We start from the raw sequence: 16,944 nt of genomic DNA on the forward strand, positions 1-16,944 counted from the left end.
AGAGCATAGCCGGCATCCAAGTGTCGGTGCCGGGCGACCTACCAGTCGGGGGGAGGTTGAAAGTTTTTCACCAAAGGTGGCCTCTCATAACCTCCGACCAGTGGGTTCTTCAAATAGTCCGGCAGGGATACACCCTCAATTTGGCCTGAAAACCTCCAAATTGCCCACCGGGAGCTCAGTCTTACAGCTTCCAGCACAAGCAGGTACTTGCAGAGGAACTCTCTGCCCTTCTCAGCGCCAATGCGGTCGAGCCCGTGCCATCCGGGCAAGAAGGGCTGGGATTCTATTCCAGGTACTTCCTTGTGGAAAAGAAAACAGGGGGGATGCGTCCCATCCTAGACCTAAGGGCCCTGAACAAATATCTCGTAAAAGAAAAGTTCAGGATGCTTTCCCTGGGCACCCTTCTCCCCATGATTCAGCAAAACGATTGGCTATGCTCTCTGGACTTGAAGGATGCCTACACACACATCCCGATACTGCCAGCTCACAGGCAGTATCTACGATTTCAGCTGGGCACACGTCACTTCCAGTACTGTGTGCTGCCCTTTGGGCTCGCCTCTGCGCCCAGGGTGTTCACAAAGTGCCTGGCTGTGGTAGCAGCGGCACTTCGCAGGCTGGGGGTGCACGTGTTCCCATATCTCGACGATTGGCTGGTGAAGAACACATCCGAGGCAGGAGCCCTGCAGTCCATGCAGATGACTATTCGCCTCCTGGAGCTACTGGGGTTTGTGATAAATTATCCAAAGTCCCATCTTCTCCCAGTGCAGAAACTCGAATTCATAGGAGCTCTGCTGGATTCTCGGACGGCTCGCGCCTATCTCCCAGAGACGAGGGCCAGCAACTTGTTGTCCCTCGTCTCGCGGGTGCGAGCGTCCCAGCAGATCACAGCTCGGCAGATGTTGAGATTGCTGGGCCACATGGCCTCCACAGTTCATGTGACTCCCATGGCCCGTCTTCACATGAGATCTGCTCAATGGACCCTAGCCTCCCAGTGGTATCAGGCTGCTGGGGGTCTAGAAGACGTGATCCACCTGTCCACGAGTTTTCTCGAATCCCTGTATTGGTGGACAATCTGGTCCAATTTGACTCTGGGACGTCCTTTCCAAATTCCTCAGCCACAAAAAGTGCTGACAACAGATGCGTCTCTCCTGGGATGGGGGGGAGCTCATGTCGATGGGCTTCACACCCAAGGAAGCTGGTCCCTCCAGGAACGCGGTCTACAGATCAATCTCCTGGAGTTGCGAGCGATCTGGAACGCTCTGAAGGCTTTCAGAGATCGGCTGTCCCATCAAATTATCTAAATTCAGACAGACAACCAGGTTGCCATGTACTATGTCAACAAGCAGGGGGGCACCGGATCTCGCCCCCTGTGTCAGGAAGCCGTCAGCATGTGGCTCTGGGCTCACCGTCTCGGCATGGTGCTCCAAGCCACATATCTGGCAGGCGTAAACAACAGTCTGGCCGACAGACTGAGCCGGATTATGCAACCTCACGAGTGGTCGCTCAACTCCAGAGTGGTGCGCCAGATCTTCCAAGCGTGGGGCACCCCCTTGGTGGATCTCTTCGCATCTCGAGTGAACCACAAAGTCCCTCAGTTCTGTTCCAGGCTTCAGGCCCCCGGCAGACTGGCATCGGATGCCTTCCTCCTGGATTGGGGGGAGGGCCTGCTGTATGCTTATCCTCCCATTCCTCTGGTGGGGAAGACTTTGTTGAAACTCAAGCAAGACCGAGGCACCATGATTCTGATTGCTCCTTTTTGGCCGCGTCAGATCTGGTTCCCTCTTCTTCTGGAGTTATCCTCCGAAGAACCGTGGAGATTGGAGTGTTTTCCGACCCTCATCACGCAGGACGAAGGGGCTCTTCTGCATCCCAGCCTCCGGTCCCTGGCTCTCACGGCCTGGATGTTGAGAGCGTAGACTTTGCCTCTTTGGGTCTGTCAGAGGGTGTCTCCCGCGTCTTGCTTGCTTCCAGGAAAGATTCCACTAAGAGGAGTTACTTCTTTCTGTGGAGGAGGTTTGCCGTCTGGTGTGACAGCAAGGCCCTAGATCCTCGCTCTTGTCCTACACAGACCCTGCTTGAATACCTTCTGCACTTGTCTGAGTCCGGTCTCAAGACCAACTCTGTAAGGGTTCACCTTAGTGCAATCAGTGCATACCATTACCGTGTGGAAGGTAAGCCGATCTCAGGACAGCCTTTAGTTGTTCGCTTCATGAGAGGTTTGCTTTTGTCAAAGCCCCCTGTCAAGCCTCCTACAGTGTCATGGGATCTCAATGTCGTTCTCACCCAGCTGATGAAACCTCCTTTTGAGCCACTGAATTCCTGCCATCTGAAGTACTTGACCTGGAAGGTCATTTTCTTGGTGGCAGTTACTTCAGCTCGTAGAGTCAGTGAGCTTCAGGCCCTGGTAGCCCAGGCCCCTTACATCAAATTTCATCATAACAGAGTAGTCCTCCGCACTCACCCTAAGTTCTTGCCAAAGGTCGTGTCGGAGTTCCATCTGAACCAGTCAATTGTCTTGCCAACATTCTTTCCCCGTCCTCATTCCTGCCCTGCTGAACGTCAGCTGCACACATTGGCCTGCAAGAGAGCATTGGCCTTCTATCTGGAGCGGACACAGCCCCACAGACAGTCCGCCCAATTGTTTGTTTCTTTTGATCCCAATAGGAGGGGAGTGGCTGTAGGGAAACGCACCATATCCAATTGGCTAGCAGATTGCATTTCCTTCACTTACGCCCAGGCGGGGCTGGCTCTTGAGGGCCATGTCACGGCTCATAATGTTAGAGCCATGGCTGCGTCGGTAGCCCACTTGAAGTCAGCCTCCATTGAAGAAATTTGCAAAGCTGCGACGTGGTCATCTGTCCACACATTCACATCTCATTACTGCCTGCAGCAGGATACCCGACGCGACAGTCGGTTCGGGCAGTCAGTTCTTCAGAACCTGTTTGGGCTTTAGGATCCAACTCCACCCCCCCGAGGGCCCTGTTTGTTCTGTTCCAGGCTGCACTCTCAGTTAGTTGGTAAATTTTTTAGGTCAATCTCAGTTACGTCCTCGCCGTTGCGAGGCCCAATTGACCATGGTTGTTGTTTTGAGTGAGCCTGGGGGCTAGGGATACCCCATCAGTGAGAACAAGCAGCCTGCTTGTCCTCGGAGAAAGCGAATGCTACATACCTGTAGAAGGTATTCTCCGAGGACAGCAGGCTGATTGTTCTCACAAACCCGCCCGCCTCCCCGTTGGAGTTGTGTCTTCCCTTGAAGTGTATTGTCTTGCTACATACTGGACTGGCCGGCTCGAGCCGGTTTCGGGCGGGAAGACGGCCGCGCATGCGCGGTGCGCGCGAGGACTAGCAAAGGACTTTGCTAGAGAAGTTTCCGATTGGAGGGGCTGCCGTGGACGTCACCCATCAGTGAGAAGAATCAGCCTGCTGTCCTCGGAGAATACCTTCTACAGGTATGTAGCATTCGCTTTTGCCTCCACCCGCTCTACACTACTCAGGATTTTGTAGTCTTCCGTTATATCTTCCTCTCTCTCCTCCCCCCCCCCCCAAGCTGTCTCTTCCAAGCTGAAGCGCCCTAACCTCTTTATGCTTTCCTCATATGGGAGCAGTTCCATCCCCTCTATTATTTTGGTTACTCTTTTTGAACCTTTTCTAATTCCGCTATATCTTTTTTGAGATACTGCAAACAGAATTGAACCCAGTACTCAAGATGTGGATGCTGAAGTCAGATCAGATGGTGACTGATAGGGTGACAAGTGCCCTTTAACATGCCCAGAAAGGCTTCTGTTTCTTTCTGGGCTCTTGTAAAGCACATCTGTGGGGCATCAGGTGTTGATGACACATGTGTGGCTGTCTTGTCTGACTTGTCCACAGAGAGCTAAGGATACTAGTACAAACATATACCTTGTTTCTAGCTTATAAACTGAGGGAAGAGTACAGATGGGGGGACCTGTGTGAGTTGTCAAGATAAATTACTTTTGACTAAACTGCCCATCAAAAATATGTTTTTGTTGCCCAATTCAAATGGTTATGTGATGTGAATTTGATTAAAAAAAAAATAACCAGACTGATTACTTTTTAATTCTAATCCATAAGGCAATGTTGGTATATCTGATTTGTCTCAAAATCTTGTTGATTTCCTTTCATTGCAGGGAGAATGCAGTTGCCTATTGGAAACCATGTTCAGTTTAATCAAACTGTGAGTAACCAAATAAATTCCAGTGGTCAGTATCAGTATCACACTGTGCATAAGGATTCTGGGCTATATAAAGAGCTCCTACATAAGCTTCATCTTGCTAAAGTGGGGGACTGCATGGGAGATTCTGGTGAAAAACCTCTCAGGCGCAACAACAGCTACACATCCTATACCATGGCCATCTGTGGCATGCCCCTGGATTCCTTCCGGCCCAAAGATGGTGAACCAAAGGGAGAAGAAATGGAAAAGCTCACTTGGCAGGGTGCAGACAATAAGAAAAGGACCCGTATGGATAGCTACACCAGTTACTGCAATGCTGTGGCAGACACCCACCCATCAGCAGAAGACTTGGACATCTCTGGTATGAAGAGTGACTTGGAAAGTGGTGAGAGGAAGAGCAGCAATAGCTCTCTGGAGGAATGGCATGACCAGGATAAACCAGAAGTGTCGCACCTCTTTCAATTCTTGCAAATCCTTACTGCCTGCTTTGGCTCCTTTGCCCATGGTGGTAATGATGTCAGGTTAGTAATAAATGGATCTGTGCTGAAAAACGTTATTGGCTTTAATTTTTAATGTTAAAAACATAGATAAAACTGATGTTCAAAAATATAACCTGAGAGGTAAAGTGAAGCATAAATATGCTGCAGCCTAGAAGTAACTAGTCAACCAGTATACTACAGTTTGGCTTTATTACAAAAAAAAAAAATACTAATGATTGGTGTTAGTCATCTTGCCATTCTTCAGTGGGTTTTAACTTTGTGTAGTTGGTCCATGTCAGTTTTGCTTAGGTCTTTAAGTTGACTACAGAAGAAGTGATAGGCTAACTGTTTAGGGTCTGAGAACAGAAAATGAGGTAAGCCTTCACTAGCTTACCAACTAGTGGGGGTGTAGCCACTCATATTTACAAACAATTCCAATTTATACCTTTTAGAGACATATAGGTTTGCATGTATAACTATGGAGACATTAATTTAAACTTTCTGTATGTATTCATGTTTACTAACTTATGTACTCGGCAGCATGCATCATACAGCTATGATCATTTGTTGTTTCATTTCTGATGTATTTTCTTTTTAAATTTGATAGTAATGCCATTGGACCTCTGGTTGCTCTGTACTTGGTTTATCAGACTGGAGATGTTGCTTCGAAGGTTGCCACTCCGATTTGGCTGCTTCTATATGGAGGTGTTGGAATCTGCATTGGTCTGTGGGTCTGGGGAAGGAGAGTCATTCAGACTATGGGTAAAGATCTAACCCCTATCACACCTTCTAGGTAAGATTCTTAAAATGCCTGTTTTATGCATAAGCCTTTTTTCCCTATTGTTTTAATGTCTTCAAATAGTGGTTGGTTCTTGATTTCTTTGGGAAGCTGTCATGTAGGTGCTGCCACCAGATGCCAAGTAAACTGCTTCTGCTTCATACTTTTGTTCTGCGAGGAAGAAAGGAATAAGTTTAAAATTCAAACTGCTTTGAATAGGTCTAAGGAATTGTTCAGTACTGTGAGACAATTGGTGCAGGGGCATGTGCATGATAATGCTAGTGGACGCCCTGATGCCATTGCTTTTGCTAATTTATTTAGTACAGGAAAGTTGGATACGTTGGAAAATTAGTATAATGCCTGTTTTGAGTGATGGGGACGGAGGTTTGGACCAAGTTTTGATTGGTTACTGAACAGGAGGTGTGTCAGCATTATATCCTCATTGACCCCCTACAAAATATTTTGTAGATCTATGTTCCACAGTGGTTATTAGGGCTCTAGCTTCAATAGTGGCTCCGACCATGTCTTTGATTGTGAATGAATCTCTTTATCCTTGGGTAAGGTTCCTGATAAGTGTAAAATTTCTGTGGTGAAATCTCTTTTAAATAAGATGCTTTGGTGTTGTAATTCTAGGTCGATTTCTGTTCTGCTGTTTTGAAGGTAGTTGAGAAAGTGGTTCACTTAGTTTGTGGAGGTTTCAGAACTGGACATGGTGTTGATGTTATTGTCTGTGCATGTGATGAGGCAGGGGATAGACAAAGGTCTGACATTTGCCTTGCTTTGTTAGATGTCATTGGCATTTGACACAGTTGCTGTAGATTTGCTGTTAAGCATAAAAAAAATGGGGGTTGGTGGAGTGGTGTGGAATTGATTTTTCTTTCTTTTTTTCCCACATCTTTTTAGATAAAAGGGGATCCCTTCCATAAATTATATTAAATATCATAATTTGAATTGTATTTGCGCCTCAATAGTTAACCAGTGAAGTTCAGCTCTGAACTAACTACTTGTGTGACTGCAGAGATTCTACTTGTCAGTGGAGAAGGTGGATTTGCTTACCTATAATATAGAAGGCAGGATCATGCAACCAAACAAGCCCTCTCATTGGCCCCTCTTTTGAAATACATGCCAGCTCAGTTACAAACTGAAAGACATAAGTTGTTCTGAACTTTTCCAGCGTACTTGATGAGTGCGCCCACATGCTGTCATTCTTTGGAGCACATTTATAGACACTCTTGGAGGAAGTCTATTTCTGCATCCGTCTGTTCATCCTGGCCAGGCGGACGGTAATACACTCCTATCACTGTCCTTTTCCCCTTTACACATGGAATTTCAATCCACAGTGATTCCAAGAAGTATTTTGTTTCCTGCAGAGTTTGGTTGCATCATGGAGTGATACAGGGGCATTATAACGTTCTCATTTTTGTTTTCCATATTTTTCCTAATCCTAACATTTTATTTGCTTTCTTAGCTGCTGCTTCACACTGAGCAGAGGGTTTCAACGTATCATAAATGACACCTAGATCCTTTTTCTGGGTGGTTACTCCTAACATAGAACTTTGTATCACTTAGCTATAATTTGGATTTCTCTTTCCCACATGCATCACTTTGCACGTGCTCACATTAAATGTCATCTGCTATTGGGATGCCCAGTCTCATATGGTCATCTTGCAATTTTTCATAATCCTCTTGCAATTTAACAACTTTGAATAACTTTATCAGTAAATTTAATTACTTTATTAGCTATTCCCATCTCTAGATCATTTATAAATGTTAAAGATAACAGTCCCAGCACACCACTGGGGACACCCCGCTATCTACTCTCTCCATTGAGAATACTGACCATTTAACCCTACTGTTTTCTCTCTCTTAAACAGTTTTTAATTCACAGTAGGACATTGCCTCTTATCTCAGACTTTCTAATTTCCTCAAGAGTCTTTCATGAGGTACTTTGTCAATTGGAAGTAGAGTATCTGAACCATCTGTATAGGGAGTGATGCTGCCTGGAACTCTTCAGTATTTCGCAAATTCCAGAAGATGGTGCAACAAGTTTTTAGGTTTGTGGTTGGGCTGGCTCACCAGAAATGCAGTCCATAGTGTGCATCTTTGAGGTACAGCTTTCTTCAGGCTGTAGCTTCTAGGGACCTTCCATTGGTTGAGCAACTCAGGGCAGGTTTATTTGTTTTTTTCCCCTTTTAAAAAACTAAGAGAAGTTTTTTGAGACAGTGTTTATCTCTGGGGGATTCTCTAATTAGGCTGGGGGGGATATTTTCTCATTTTCAGTGGAGGAGCCTAGTGGTTGGAGCATCAGGCTTCATATTCAGGGGTTCAAATCCCACTGCTGTTTCTTGTAATCTTGGGTAAGTCACTTTACCCTCCATTGCCTCGGGTACAAAATTAGAAAGTGAGCCCTCTAAGTACCTAGAGTACCTGAATGTAGGTCACCTTTTGAGCTACTACTGAAATACGTGAGCAAAAAATCCAAATAAAAATATTTGAGGTGCTGGCATTGGAGGGAGGAGGTTGTTAGTTTGCTCCATGATCTGATTTTTCTGAGTTTCAAGCTTATTGGCGTTTGATACACCACACATCACTATAACATCTGAGTCATTTACTAAAGCAATATAGTATAAAATAAATTCTCCGAGGACAAGCAGGCTGCTTGTTCTCACTGATGGGTGACGTCCACGGCAGCCCCTCCAATCGGAAACTTCACTAGCAAAGGCCTTTGCTAGTCCTCGCACGCCCATGCGCACCACGCATGCGCGGCCGTCTTCCCGCCCGAACCGGCTCGTGTTCGTCAGTCTTCTTTCGTCCGCGCTCGGGACGGTCATGTTTTGTGCCATTTCGTGCTCCTCAAAGTTGACCCTCGCGTGTCTTCGCGATTTCGCAAAAAAAAAAAAAAAGACCTCGGTCTTGTCCCTTCCCGTGTGTCCAGTTTGTTTCCCCGACATAAGTTTCCTTTCGCTTTCGGGGTAGGCCTTTTTTGGGGCCTCGGTACGGGTTTTTCTCTCTCCCTTATTTTTGGTGCCCTTCGTCGCCATCACGAATTTTGATTTCACCGGCTTGATTTTTCCGCCCATGTCATCGAAGTCTCCCAGCGGCTTCAAGAAGTGCACCCAGTGCGCCCGGGTAATCTCGCTCACTGATAGGCACGCGTCGTGTCTTCAGTGTCTGGGGGCTGGGCACCGCTCGCAGGCCTGTAGTCTTTGTGTTCTTTTACAGAAGAGGACTCAGGTTGCGAGATTGGCCCAGTGGAACGTGTTGTTCTCGGGCTCTTCGTCGACAACAGCACCAGAGTCATCGAGTGCATCGACGTCAACAGCATCAAGACCTTCGACCTCGGCATCGACTGCATCGTCGGTACCGAGACATCGGAAGGTTGCGTCGGTGGTACCGGGACCTCCGCTGTTGTTGATGTCGTCGGACGGTGGTGCTTCGACTAGAGTGCAGGTGAGGGCTGTCCATTCCCCTGCTGGTGGCGGTGAGCCTTCGGGTGGGTCTCCTCCTACTCTGAGGGCTCCTGCGATACAGCCCCCCCCCCCCCCCCCCCGAGACTGACCACCTTCAGCCTCGGCCCCGAGGAAGAGACGACTGGATTCTACGTCCTCCTCGTCGGTACCGGGAAACTCTGGTGACATGCTTCGTTTGAAGAAATCAAAGAAGCATCGACACCGGTCGCCTTCCCGCATCGGTACCGAGAGCTCTGGGTCACCGAGGGAGTCGGCACCCAGTAGGCATCGGCACTGGCAGGACCGCTCACCCTCTGTTCAGGAGGTGTCGATGCGCTCCACCTTGGACAGCCCGGAACAGACTCTGACCTCGACGCCTGCATCGGCTTCCATGTCTTTCTCCACAGCCACTCTGCACGAGAGTCTCCGGGCCGTTCTCCCGGAGATCCTGGGAGAGCTGTTGCGCCCTACCCCTCCGGTACCGAGGGTGCTTGCGCCACCGGTACCGTCGAGTGAGGTGCCGGCTGGCCCCTTGCCCGGGGTGAGGTCTCCGACATCGACAGCGGCCACCTCCCAGGAAGGCTCCCCGTCAGCGGAGGGAGCTTCACCGGTGCTGGCGAGGGAGTCTACCTCTCGACGATCCCACCGTGGCCGTGCTTCCACGGAGTCGAGTCGGGCACGGCTTCAGACACAGGTTCATGAACTTGTGTCTGATATCGATGGTGAGGCCTCGTGGGAGGAGGAGGAGGACGACATCAGATATTTCTCTGACGAGGAGTCTGATGGCCTTCCTTCTGATCCCACTCCCTCCCCTGAGAGGCAGCTTTCTCCTCCCGAGAGTCTGTCTTTTGCGGCCTTTGTCCGGGAGATGTCTACGGCCATCCCCTTCCCGGTGGTCGTGGAGGATGAGCCCAGAGCTGAAATGTTTGAGCTCTTGGACTATCCTTCTCCACCTAAGGAAGCGTCCACAGTACCCATGCATCATGTCCTAAAAAAGACATTGCTGGCGAACTGGACCAAGCCTTTAACTAATCCCCACATTCCCAAGAAGATCGAGTCCCAGTACCGGATCCATGGGGACCCAGAGCTGATGCGCACTCAGTTGCCTCACGACTCTGGTGTGGTGGATCTGGCCCTAAAGAAGGCTAAGAGTTCTAGGGAGCATGCTTCGGTGCCCCCTGGCAAGGACTCTAGAACCTTAGACTCCTTTGGGAGGAAGGCCTACCATTCTTCTATGCTCGTGGCCAAAATTCAGTCTTACCAGCTCTACACGAGCATCCATATGCGGAACAATGTGCAGCAGCTGGCGGGCTTGGTGGACAAGCTCCCTCCTGAGCAAGCCAAGCCATTTCAGGAGGTGGTCAGGCAGCTGAAGGCATGCAGAAAATTCCTGGCCAGAGGGGTATATGATACCTTTGATGTTGCGTCCAGGGCCGCTGCTCAAGGTGTGGTGATGCGCAGACTCTCATGGCTGCGTGCCTCCGACCTGGAGAATAGGATCCAGCAGCGGATTGCGGACTCCCCTTGCCGAGCGGACAACATTTTTGGAGAGAGAGTCGAACAGATGGTAGAGCAGCTCCACCAGCGGGATACCGCTTTCGACAAGTTCTCCCGCCGGCAGCCTTCAGCATCTACCTCCTCAGGTAGACGTTTTGATGGGGGAAGGAAGACTGTTCCCTACTCTTCTGGTAAGCGTAGGTACAATCCTCCTTCTCGACAGCCTGCGGCCCAGGCTAAGCCCCAGCGCGCTCGCTCTCGTCAGCAGCGTGCGCCTCAGCAAGGCCCCACAGCTCCCAAGCAAAAGCAGGGGGCGATCTTTTGACTGGCTCCAGCAGAGCATAGCCGACATCTACGTATCCGTGCCGGGCGATCTGCCGGTCGGGGGGAGGTTGAAAGTTTTTCACCAAAGGTGGCCTCTCATAACCTCTGACCGTTGGGTTCTTCAAATAGTCCGGCAAGGATACACCCTCAATTTGGCCTCGAAACCTCCAAATGGCCCACCGGGAGCTCAATCCTACAGCTTCCAGCACAAGCAGGTACTTGCAGAGGAACTCTCCGCCCTTCTCAGCACCAATGCGGTCGAGCCCGTGCCATCCGGGCAAGAAAGGCTGGGATTCTATTCCAGGTACTTCCTTGTGGAAAAGAAAACGGGGGATGCGTCCCATCCTAGACCTAAGGGCCCTGAACAAATATCTGGTCAAGGAAAAGTTCAGGATGCTTTCCCTGGGCACCCTTCTTCCCATGATTCAGGAAAACGACTGGCTATGCTCTCTGGACTTGAAGGACGCCTACACGCACATCCTGATACTGCCAGGTCACAGGCAGTATCTGCGATTTCAGCTGGGCACACGTCACTTCCAGTACTGTGTGCTATTCTTTGGGCTCGATTCTGCATCCAGAGTGTTCACGAAGTGCCTGTCTGTAGTAGCAGCGGTGCTTCGCAGGCTGGGAGTGCACGTGTTCCCCTATCTCGACGATTGGCTGGTGAAGAACACATCCGAGGCAGGAGCTCTGCAGTCCATGCAGATGACTATTCGCCTCCTGGAGCTGCTGGGGTTTGTGATAAATTATCCAAAGTCCCATCTTCTCCCAGTACAGAGACTCGAATTCATAGGAGCTCTGCTGGATTCTTGGACGGCTCGTGTCTATCTCCCAGAGATGAGAGCCAACAACTTGTTGTCCCTCGTCTCTCGGGTGCCAGCGTCCCAGCAGATCACAGCTCAGCAGATGTTGAGATTGCTGGGCCACATGGCCTCCACAGTTCATGTGACTCCCATGGCCCGCCTGCACATGCGATCTGCTCAATGGACCCTAGCTTCCCAGTGGTTTCAGGCTGCTGGGGATCTAGAAGACGTGATCCACCTGTCTACGAGTTTTCTCAAATCTCTGTATTGGTGGACGATTTGGTCCAATTTGACTCTGGGACGTCCTTTCCAAATTCCTCAGCCACAAAAAGTGCTGACTACGGATGCGTCTCTCCTGGGGTGGGGAGCTCATGTCGATGGGCTTCACACCCAGGGAAGCTGGTCCCTCCAGAAACACGATCTGCAGATCAATCTCCTGGAGTTACGAGCGGTCTGGAACGCTCTGAAGGCTTTCAGAGATCGGCTGTCCCACCAAATTATCCAAATTCAGACAGACAACCAGGTTGCCATGTATTACATCAACAAGCAGGGGGGCACCGGATCTCGCCCCCTGTGTCAGGAAGCCGTCAGCATGTGGCTGTGCGCTCGTCGTCACGGCATGTTGCTCCAAGCCACATATCTGGCAGGCGTAAACAGTCTGGCCGACAGGTTGAGCAGGATTATGCAACCTCACGAGTGGTTACTCAACTCCAGAGTAGTGCGCCAGATCTTCCAGGTGTGGGGCACCCCCTTGGTAGATCTCTTTGCATCTCGAGCCAACCACAAAGTCCCTCAGTTCTGTTCCAGACTTCAGGCCCACGGCAGACTGGCATCGGATGCCTTCCTCCTGCACTGGGGGGAAGGTCTGCTGTATGCTTATCCTCCCATACCTCTGGTGGGAAAGACTTTGTTGAAACTCAAGCAAGACCGAGGCACCATGATTCTGATTGCTCAGTTTTGGCCGCGTCAGATCTGGTTCCCTCTTCTGGAGTTGTTCTCCGAAGAACCGTGGAGATTGGTGTGTTTTCCGACCCTCATCACACAGGACGAAGGGGCGCTTCTGCATCCCAACCTCCAGTCTCTGGCTCTCATGGCCTGGATGTTGAGAGCGTAGACTTTGCCTCTTTGGGTCTGTCAGAGGGTGTCTCCCGTATCTTGCTTGCTTCCAGGAAAGATTCCACTAAGAGGAGTTACTTCTTTTTATGGAGGAGGTTTGCCATCTGGTGTGACAGCAAGGCCCTAGATCCTCGCTCTTGTCCTACACAGACCCTGCTTGACTACCTTCTGCACTTGTCTGAGTCTGGTCTCAAGACCAACTCTGTAAGGGTTCACCTTAGCGCAATCAGTGCATACCATAGTTCGCTTCATGAGAGGTTAGCTTTTGTCAAAGCCCCCCGTCAAACCTCCTACAGTGTCATGGGATCGCAATGTCGTTCTCACCCAGCTGATGAAACCTCCTTTTGAGCCACTGAACTCCTGCCATCTGAAGTACTTGACCTGGAAGGTCATTTTCTTGGTGGCAGTTACTTCAGCTCGTAGAGTCAGTGAGCTTCAGGCCCTGGTAGCCCAGACCCCTTACACCAAATTTCATCATAATAGAGTAGTCCTCCGCACTCACCCTAAGTTCTTGCTGAAGGTAGTGTCGGAGTTCCATCTGAACCAGTCAATTGTCTTGCCAACATTTTTCCCCCGTTCTCATTCCTGCCCTGCTGAACGTCAGCTGCACATATTGGACTGCAAAAGCGCATTGGCCTTCTATCTGGAGCGGACACAGCCCAACAGACAGTCCGCCCAATTGTTTGTTTCTTTTGATCCCAACAGGAGGGGAGTGGCTGTGGGGAAACGCACCATATCCAGTTGGCTAGCAGATTGCATTTCCTTCACTTATGCCCAGGCTGAGCTGGCTCTTGAAGGTCATGTCACGGCTCACAATGTCAGAGCCATGGGTGCGTCAGTGGCCCACTTGAAGTCAGCCACTATTGAAGAGATCTGCAAAGCTGCGACGTGGTCATCTGTCCACACATTCACATCTCATTACTGCCTGCAGCAGGATACACGACGCGACAGTCAGTTCGGGCAGTCAGTGCTTCAGAATCTGTTTGGGGTTTAGAATCCAACTCCACCCCCCTAGGCCCATTTTTATTCTGTTCCAGGCTACACTCTCAGTTAGTTGGATAAGTTGTTAGGTCAATCTCAGTTATGTCCTCGCCGTTGCGAGGCCCAATTGACCATGTTTGTTGTTTTGAGTGAGCCTGGGGGCTAGGGATACCCCATCAGTGAGAACAAGCAGCCTGCTTGTCCTCGGAGAAAGCGAATGCTACATACCTGTAGAAGGTATTCTCCGAGGACAGCAGGCTGATTGTTCTCACAAACCCGCCCGCCTCCCCTTTGGAGTTGTGTCTTCCCTTGTCTTTGTCTTGCTACATATGGGACTGACGAACACGAGCCGGTTCGGGCGGGAAGACGGCCGCGCATGCGCGGTGCGCATGGGCGCGCGAGGACTAGCAAAGGCCTTTGCTAGTGAAGTTTCCAATTGGAGGGGCTGCCGTGGACGTCACCCATCAGTGAGAACAATCAGCCTGCTGTCCTCGGAGAATACCTTCTACAGGTATGTAGCATTCGCTTTATGCTAGTAAAAGCTTACTCGGAGATGCAAAGAAAAAGTAGTTACAAATACATAAACCATAATTGTTGGTGGGAGCAGTGGCTATTTTAGTGCCAGACAGCCAAAATCCAATGTGGCCTGATGAGGGAAGCTTGCCTCTGGAGTTAGGAGCTGCAAATATACTCTCCTTTTAGAGTCAGGGTGCTGGAGGGGGGTTCTTGGAGGCCCTACAGGGACCTGGAGACCCAGTTGTTACAGGCCATAACCTGTTTTCATCAGGCCTTTGATCATGCTAGGTGGTGATCCCCCAGGGAAGGTGGAAGGGACTGTGGAGTCCCAGGGACTCAGCATGGATGTTTTTGAGGGCTTGAGTGCCAGGTGGGGACTCAATGTCCATGCTCCCACTTGAGTCTGCAGCTGAGGATATGCTAAATGTTGATGAGGAACGCTCCATTCTAGATGCCTCTTAAGGTCAGAATTGTCTTCTGAAGTCATAACTGATGGTGAGACTATTTCACAAGGAGTTTTCTTCACTCAGCATTTCAAATCTCTACTCCAGCGGGGGAATTGCAAATGGATGGAAACCCCATATACAGTCATAAATATAGAAAACTAGTGGAACCATGCCCGTTTCCTCAACAAAGAAACGGGCCCTAGGAAGGCTGTTATGTAAGCTTTTTTTTTTTTTCCTCTCTTCCCTGCTCTCCCATCCATGTCCCATAATTCTCCCCTTCCCTTGATTTGTACCTAAACGTTCTCTGGCTGGCTGGAGCTGGCTTCTTCCGTTCCGTTCGTAACATCCCTCATGACGTCAGCTCGCCTCCAGCGTTCCTGTCCCTCTCACTGTTCCCCCCCCTCTGACGTCATTACGTCTTAACATGAGGGCGAGACATTGAGTCGGAATGGAACGCCAGAGGCTGGCTGACGTCAGGAGATGTTATGAGCCCAGGCAACTAGACATGGAACGTTGGAGGTGCAAATTATTATATAGGATGATGTAGCTTTCGAACCCTCAGTGTGACAATAGCCAAGCTGACCAAAAACAAATCTTGGCAAGGGTTCAAGACTGCACCATTTTCTTTATGGATGATGTCACCCAGACGATTCAGATTCTGTGCCTCCCATCTGCTGGTAGGTAGCCATAATCTATCTGTGTGGACTGGTGAGACAAGGCTCGAGGAAATTATCAGGTAAGAACAAAATTTCAACATAACTGAAAGATGAGATTCCTGATGATATGTGGTAATAGCCTGAAGCCTTTCCTGCATTTAAAACCCAAATTTCAAGGTTTTAATCTGATATTCAGACTTGGTTATCCACTAATGCACTATTCTTGGCTGTTGCTGCTTATGGAATAAAATGTTCATCATATATAAGCAAATAATATTTTTTCTTTTTGTTTTGACCAACTTCTTTTATATTCACAGTGGCTTCAGTATTGAGCTAGCATCTGCTTTGACTGTGGTAATTGCTTCCAATGTTGGCCTCCCTATCAGCACAACACACTGTAAAGTAAGTGAGATTCCTTATGTTTCTATCGAGAGAGCATACAACACAGTGGCTCTCAGCGACTTTAATGGGAGGATTAAAGGAGCATGACAGTGATCCAGTAGTAAATTTGGAAGATAATTTTTTTATAACTTACTGGATCTCTGTGTACAGGATACTGCATTCTAAGAATCTCAGAGATTCTAGTTGCAGTTTGAGTAGAATAAAACATAACATTTGGAATGATTACAGAGCTGTCACTAAATCTGAGCTTTAATGTTGAGCCACTGTATAATGCTTTGTATGGTTAAGGCATGTATTGTAGCAATAACAGGTAACATACTGCTAAAGAAAGTTTGTCTTGGCCATTAAAGCTACAGGGTGGGAAAGAAAACTGGAATCTTAAGTGAGTTTTTTAGCAGCTGGAAATATCCATAGTAGATCCCAATAGACTGTATTAAACTCAGTTGTTATCAATGTGCTCTGTTCTCCCTAAGGGAGGTGGAATGGCTGTACTATTTGAAAGCCTTATCTACTAAACTGCTTGACAGAAGAGGGTACTAATCTATTGAGCAAAAGTGGGAGGTAGATGAGAAAGTATGGGGACAGCAAAAAGGTGCTCATTTATCTAGTCATTTCTAGTGGTAGGCTTGTGTGGTACAAAAACGTTTTGCGTTTGTTTGTTTTTTAGGTTGGGTCCGTGGTCTCAGTTGGCTGGCTTCGCTCCAAGAAAGCTGTTGACTGGCGTCTGTTTAGGAATATCTTCCTGGCGTGGTTTGTCACTGTGCCCATCTCGGGGCTGATCAGTGCAGGCATCATGGCGCTTTTCAAATATGTAATCTTGAAAGCTGCAATGAATTGAAATCTGTTTTTATTCTCTGGGACTTGCATCCAGATCTCCCACAGTAGTAACTGTTACTGAGGTTTTATCTAGTCTTTAAAGATCTTGAAGAGGTGAGAGAGGCTAAACTACAGTAATCTTCTGCTGTAAAACTGCTTTTGTGCTAAAAACTGCTGTCTCCAGATGTTGCTGTGTAGAATTGCCAGATCTCCATGGTATGCTCAGTGTTAATGTTCTTGTTCCTTTCAGAAATGTGAATCTTTGTACATATTTCATTTTTTTTTTTACATCAAAGGCAAAAATTCATTCCATTCAATGTTATCGATTTTTGTATTAATATGACTTGTTTTAATTTGGAGATAGTTATTTCCAAACTAGCAGTGCATGTGATTTAAGCACAGATTGTACCATTCAAATCAACAGAAATTAGCCCTTATTATATGGCAAAAACTTCCATCTGCCCAGTAGAGAAAAAAAAAACATTTAGC

General features: G+C 48.6%; 1 protein-coding gene across 2 annotated transcripts in view; it reads left to right on the plus strand.

Moving 5' to 3' along the window:
- The window catches only part of SLC20A1 (solute carrier family 20 member 1), a 131,905-nt gene extending 114,969 nt beyond the window's left edge, over positions 1 to 16,936 (plus strand). For both annotated transcript variants that reach the window (XM_030201711.1, XM_030201710.1), the window contains exons 8-11: positions 4,149 to 4,713; positions 5,279 to 5,464; positions 15,555 to 15,639; positions 16,307 to 16,936. In XM_030201711.1, the coding sequence (XP_030057571.1) occupies positions 4,149 to 4,713; positions 5,279 to 5,464; positions 15,555 to 15,639; positions 16,307 to 16,477 (1,007 nt within the window). In that variant the 3' untranslated portion in view covers positions 16,478 to 16,936. The remainder of the gene's footprint in view (positions 1 to 4,148; positions 4,714 to 5,278; positions 5,465 to 15,554; positions 15,640 to 16,306) is intronic.
- Positions 16,937 to 16,944: the final 8 nt, after the last annotated feature.

The sequence above is a fragment of the Microcaecilia unicolor genome, chromosome 4, assembly GCF_901765095.1.
Source record: "Microcaecilia unicolor chromosome 4, aMicUni1.1, whole genome shotgun sequence".
In the NCBI taxonomy this organism is placed as follows: domain Eukaryota; kingdom Metazoa; phylum Chordata; class Amphibia; order Gymnophiona; family Siphonopidae; genus Microcaecilia; species Microcaecilia unicolor.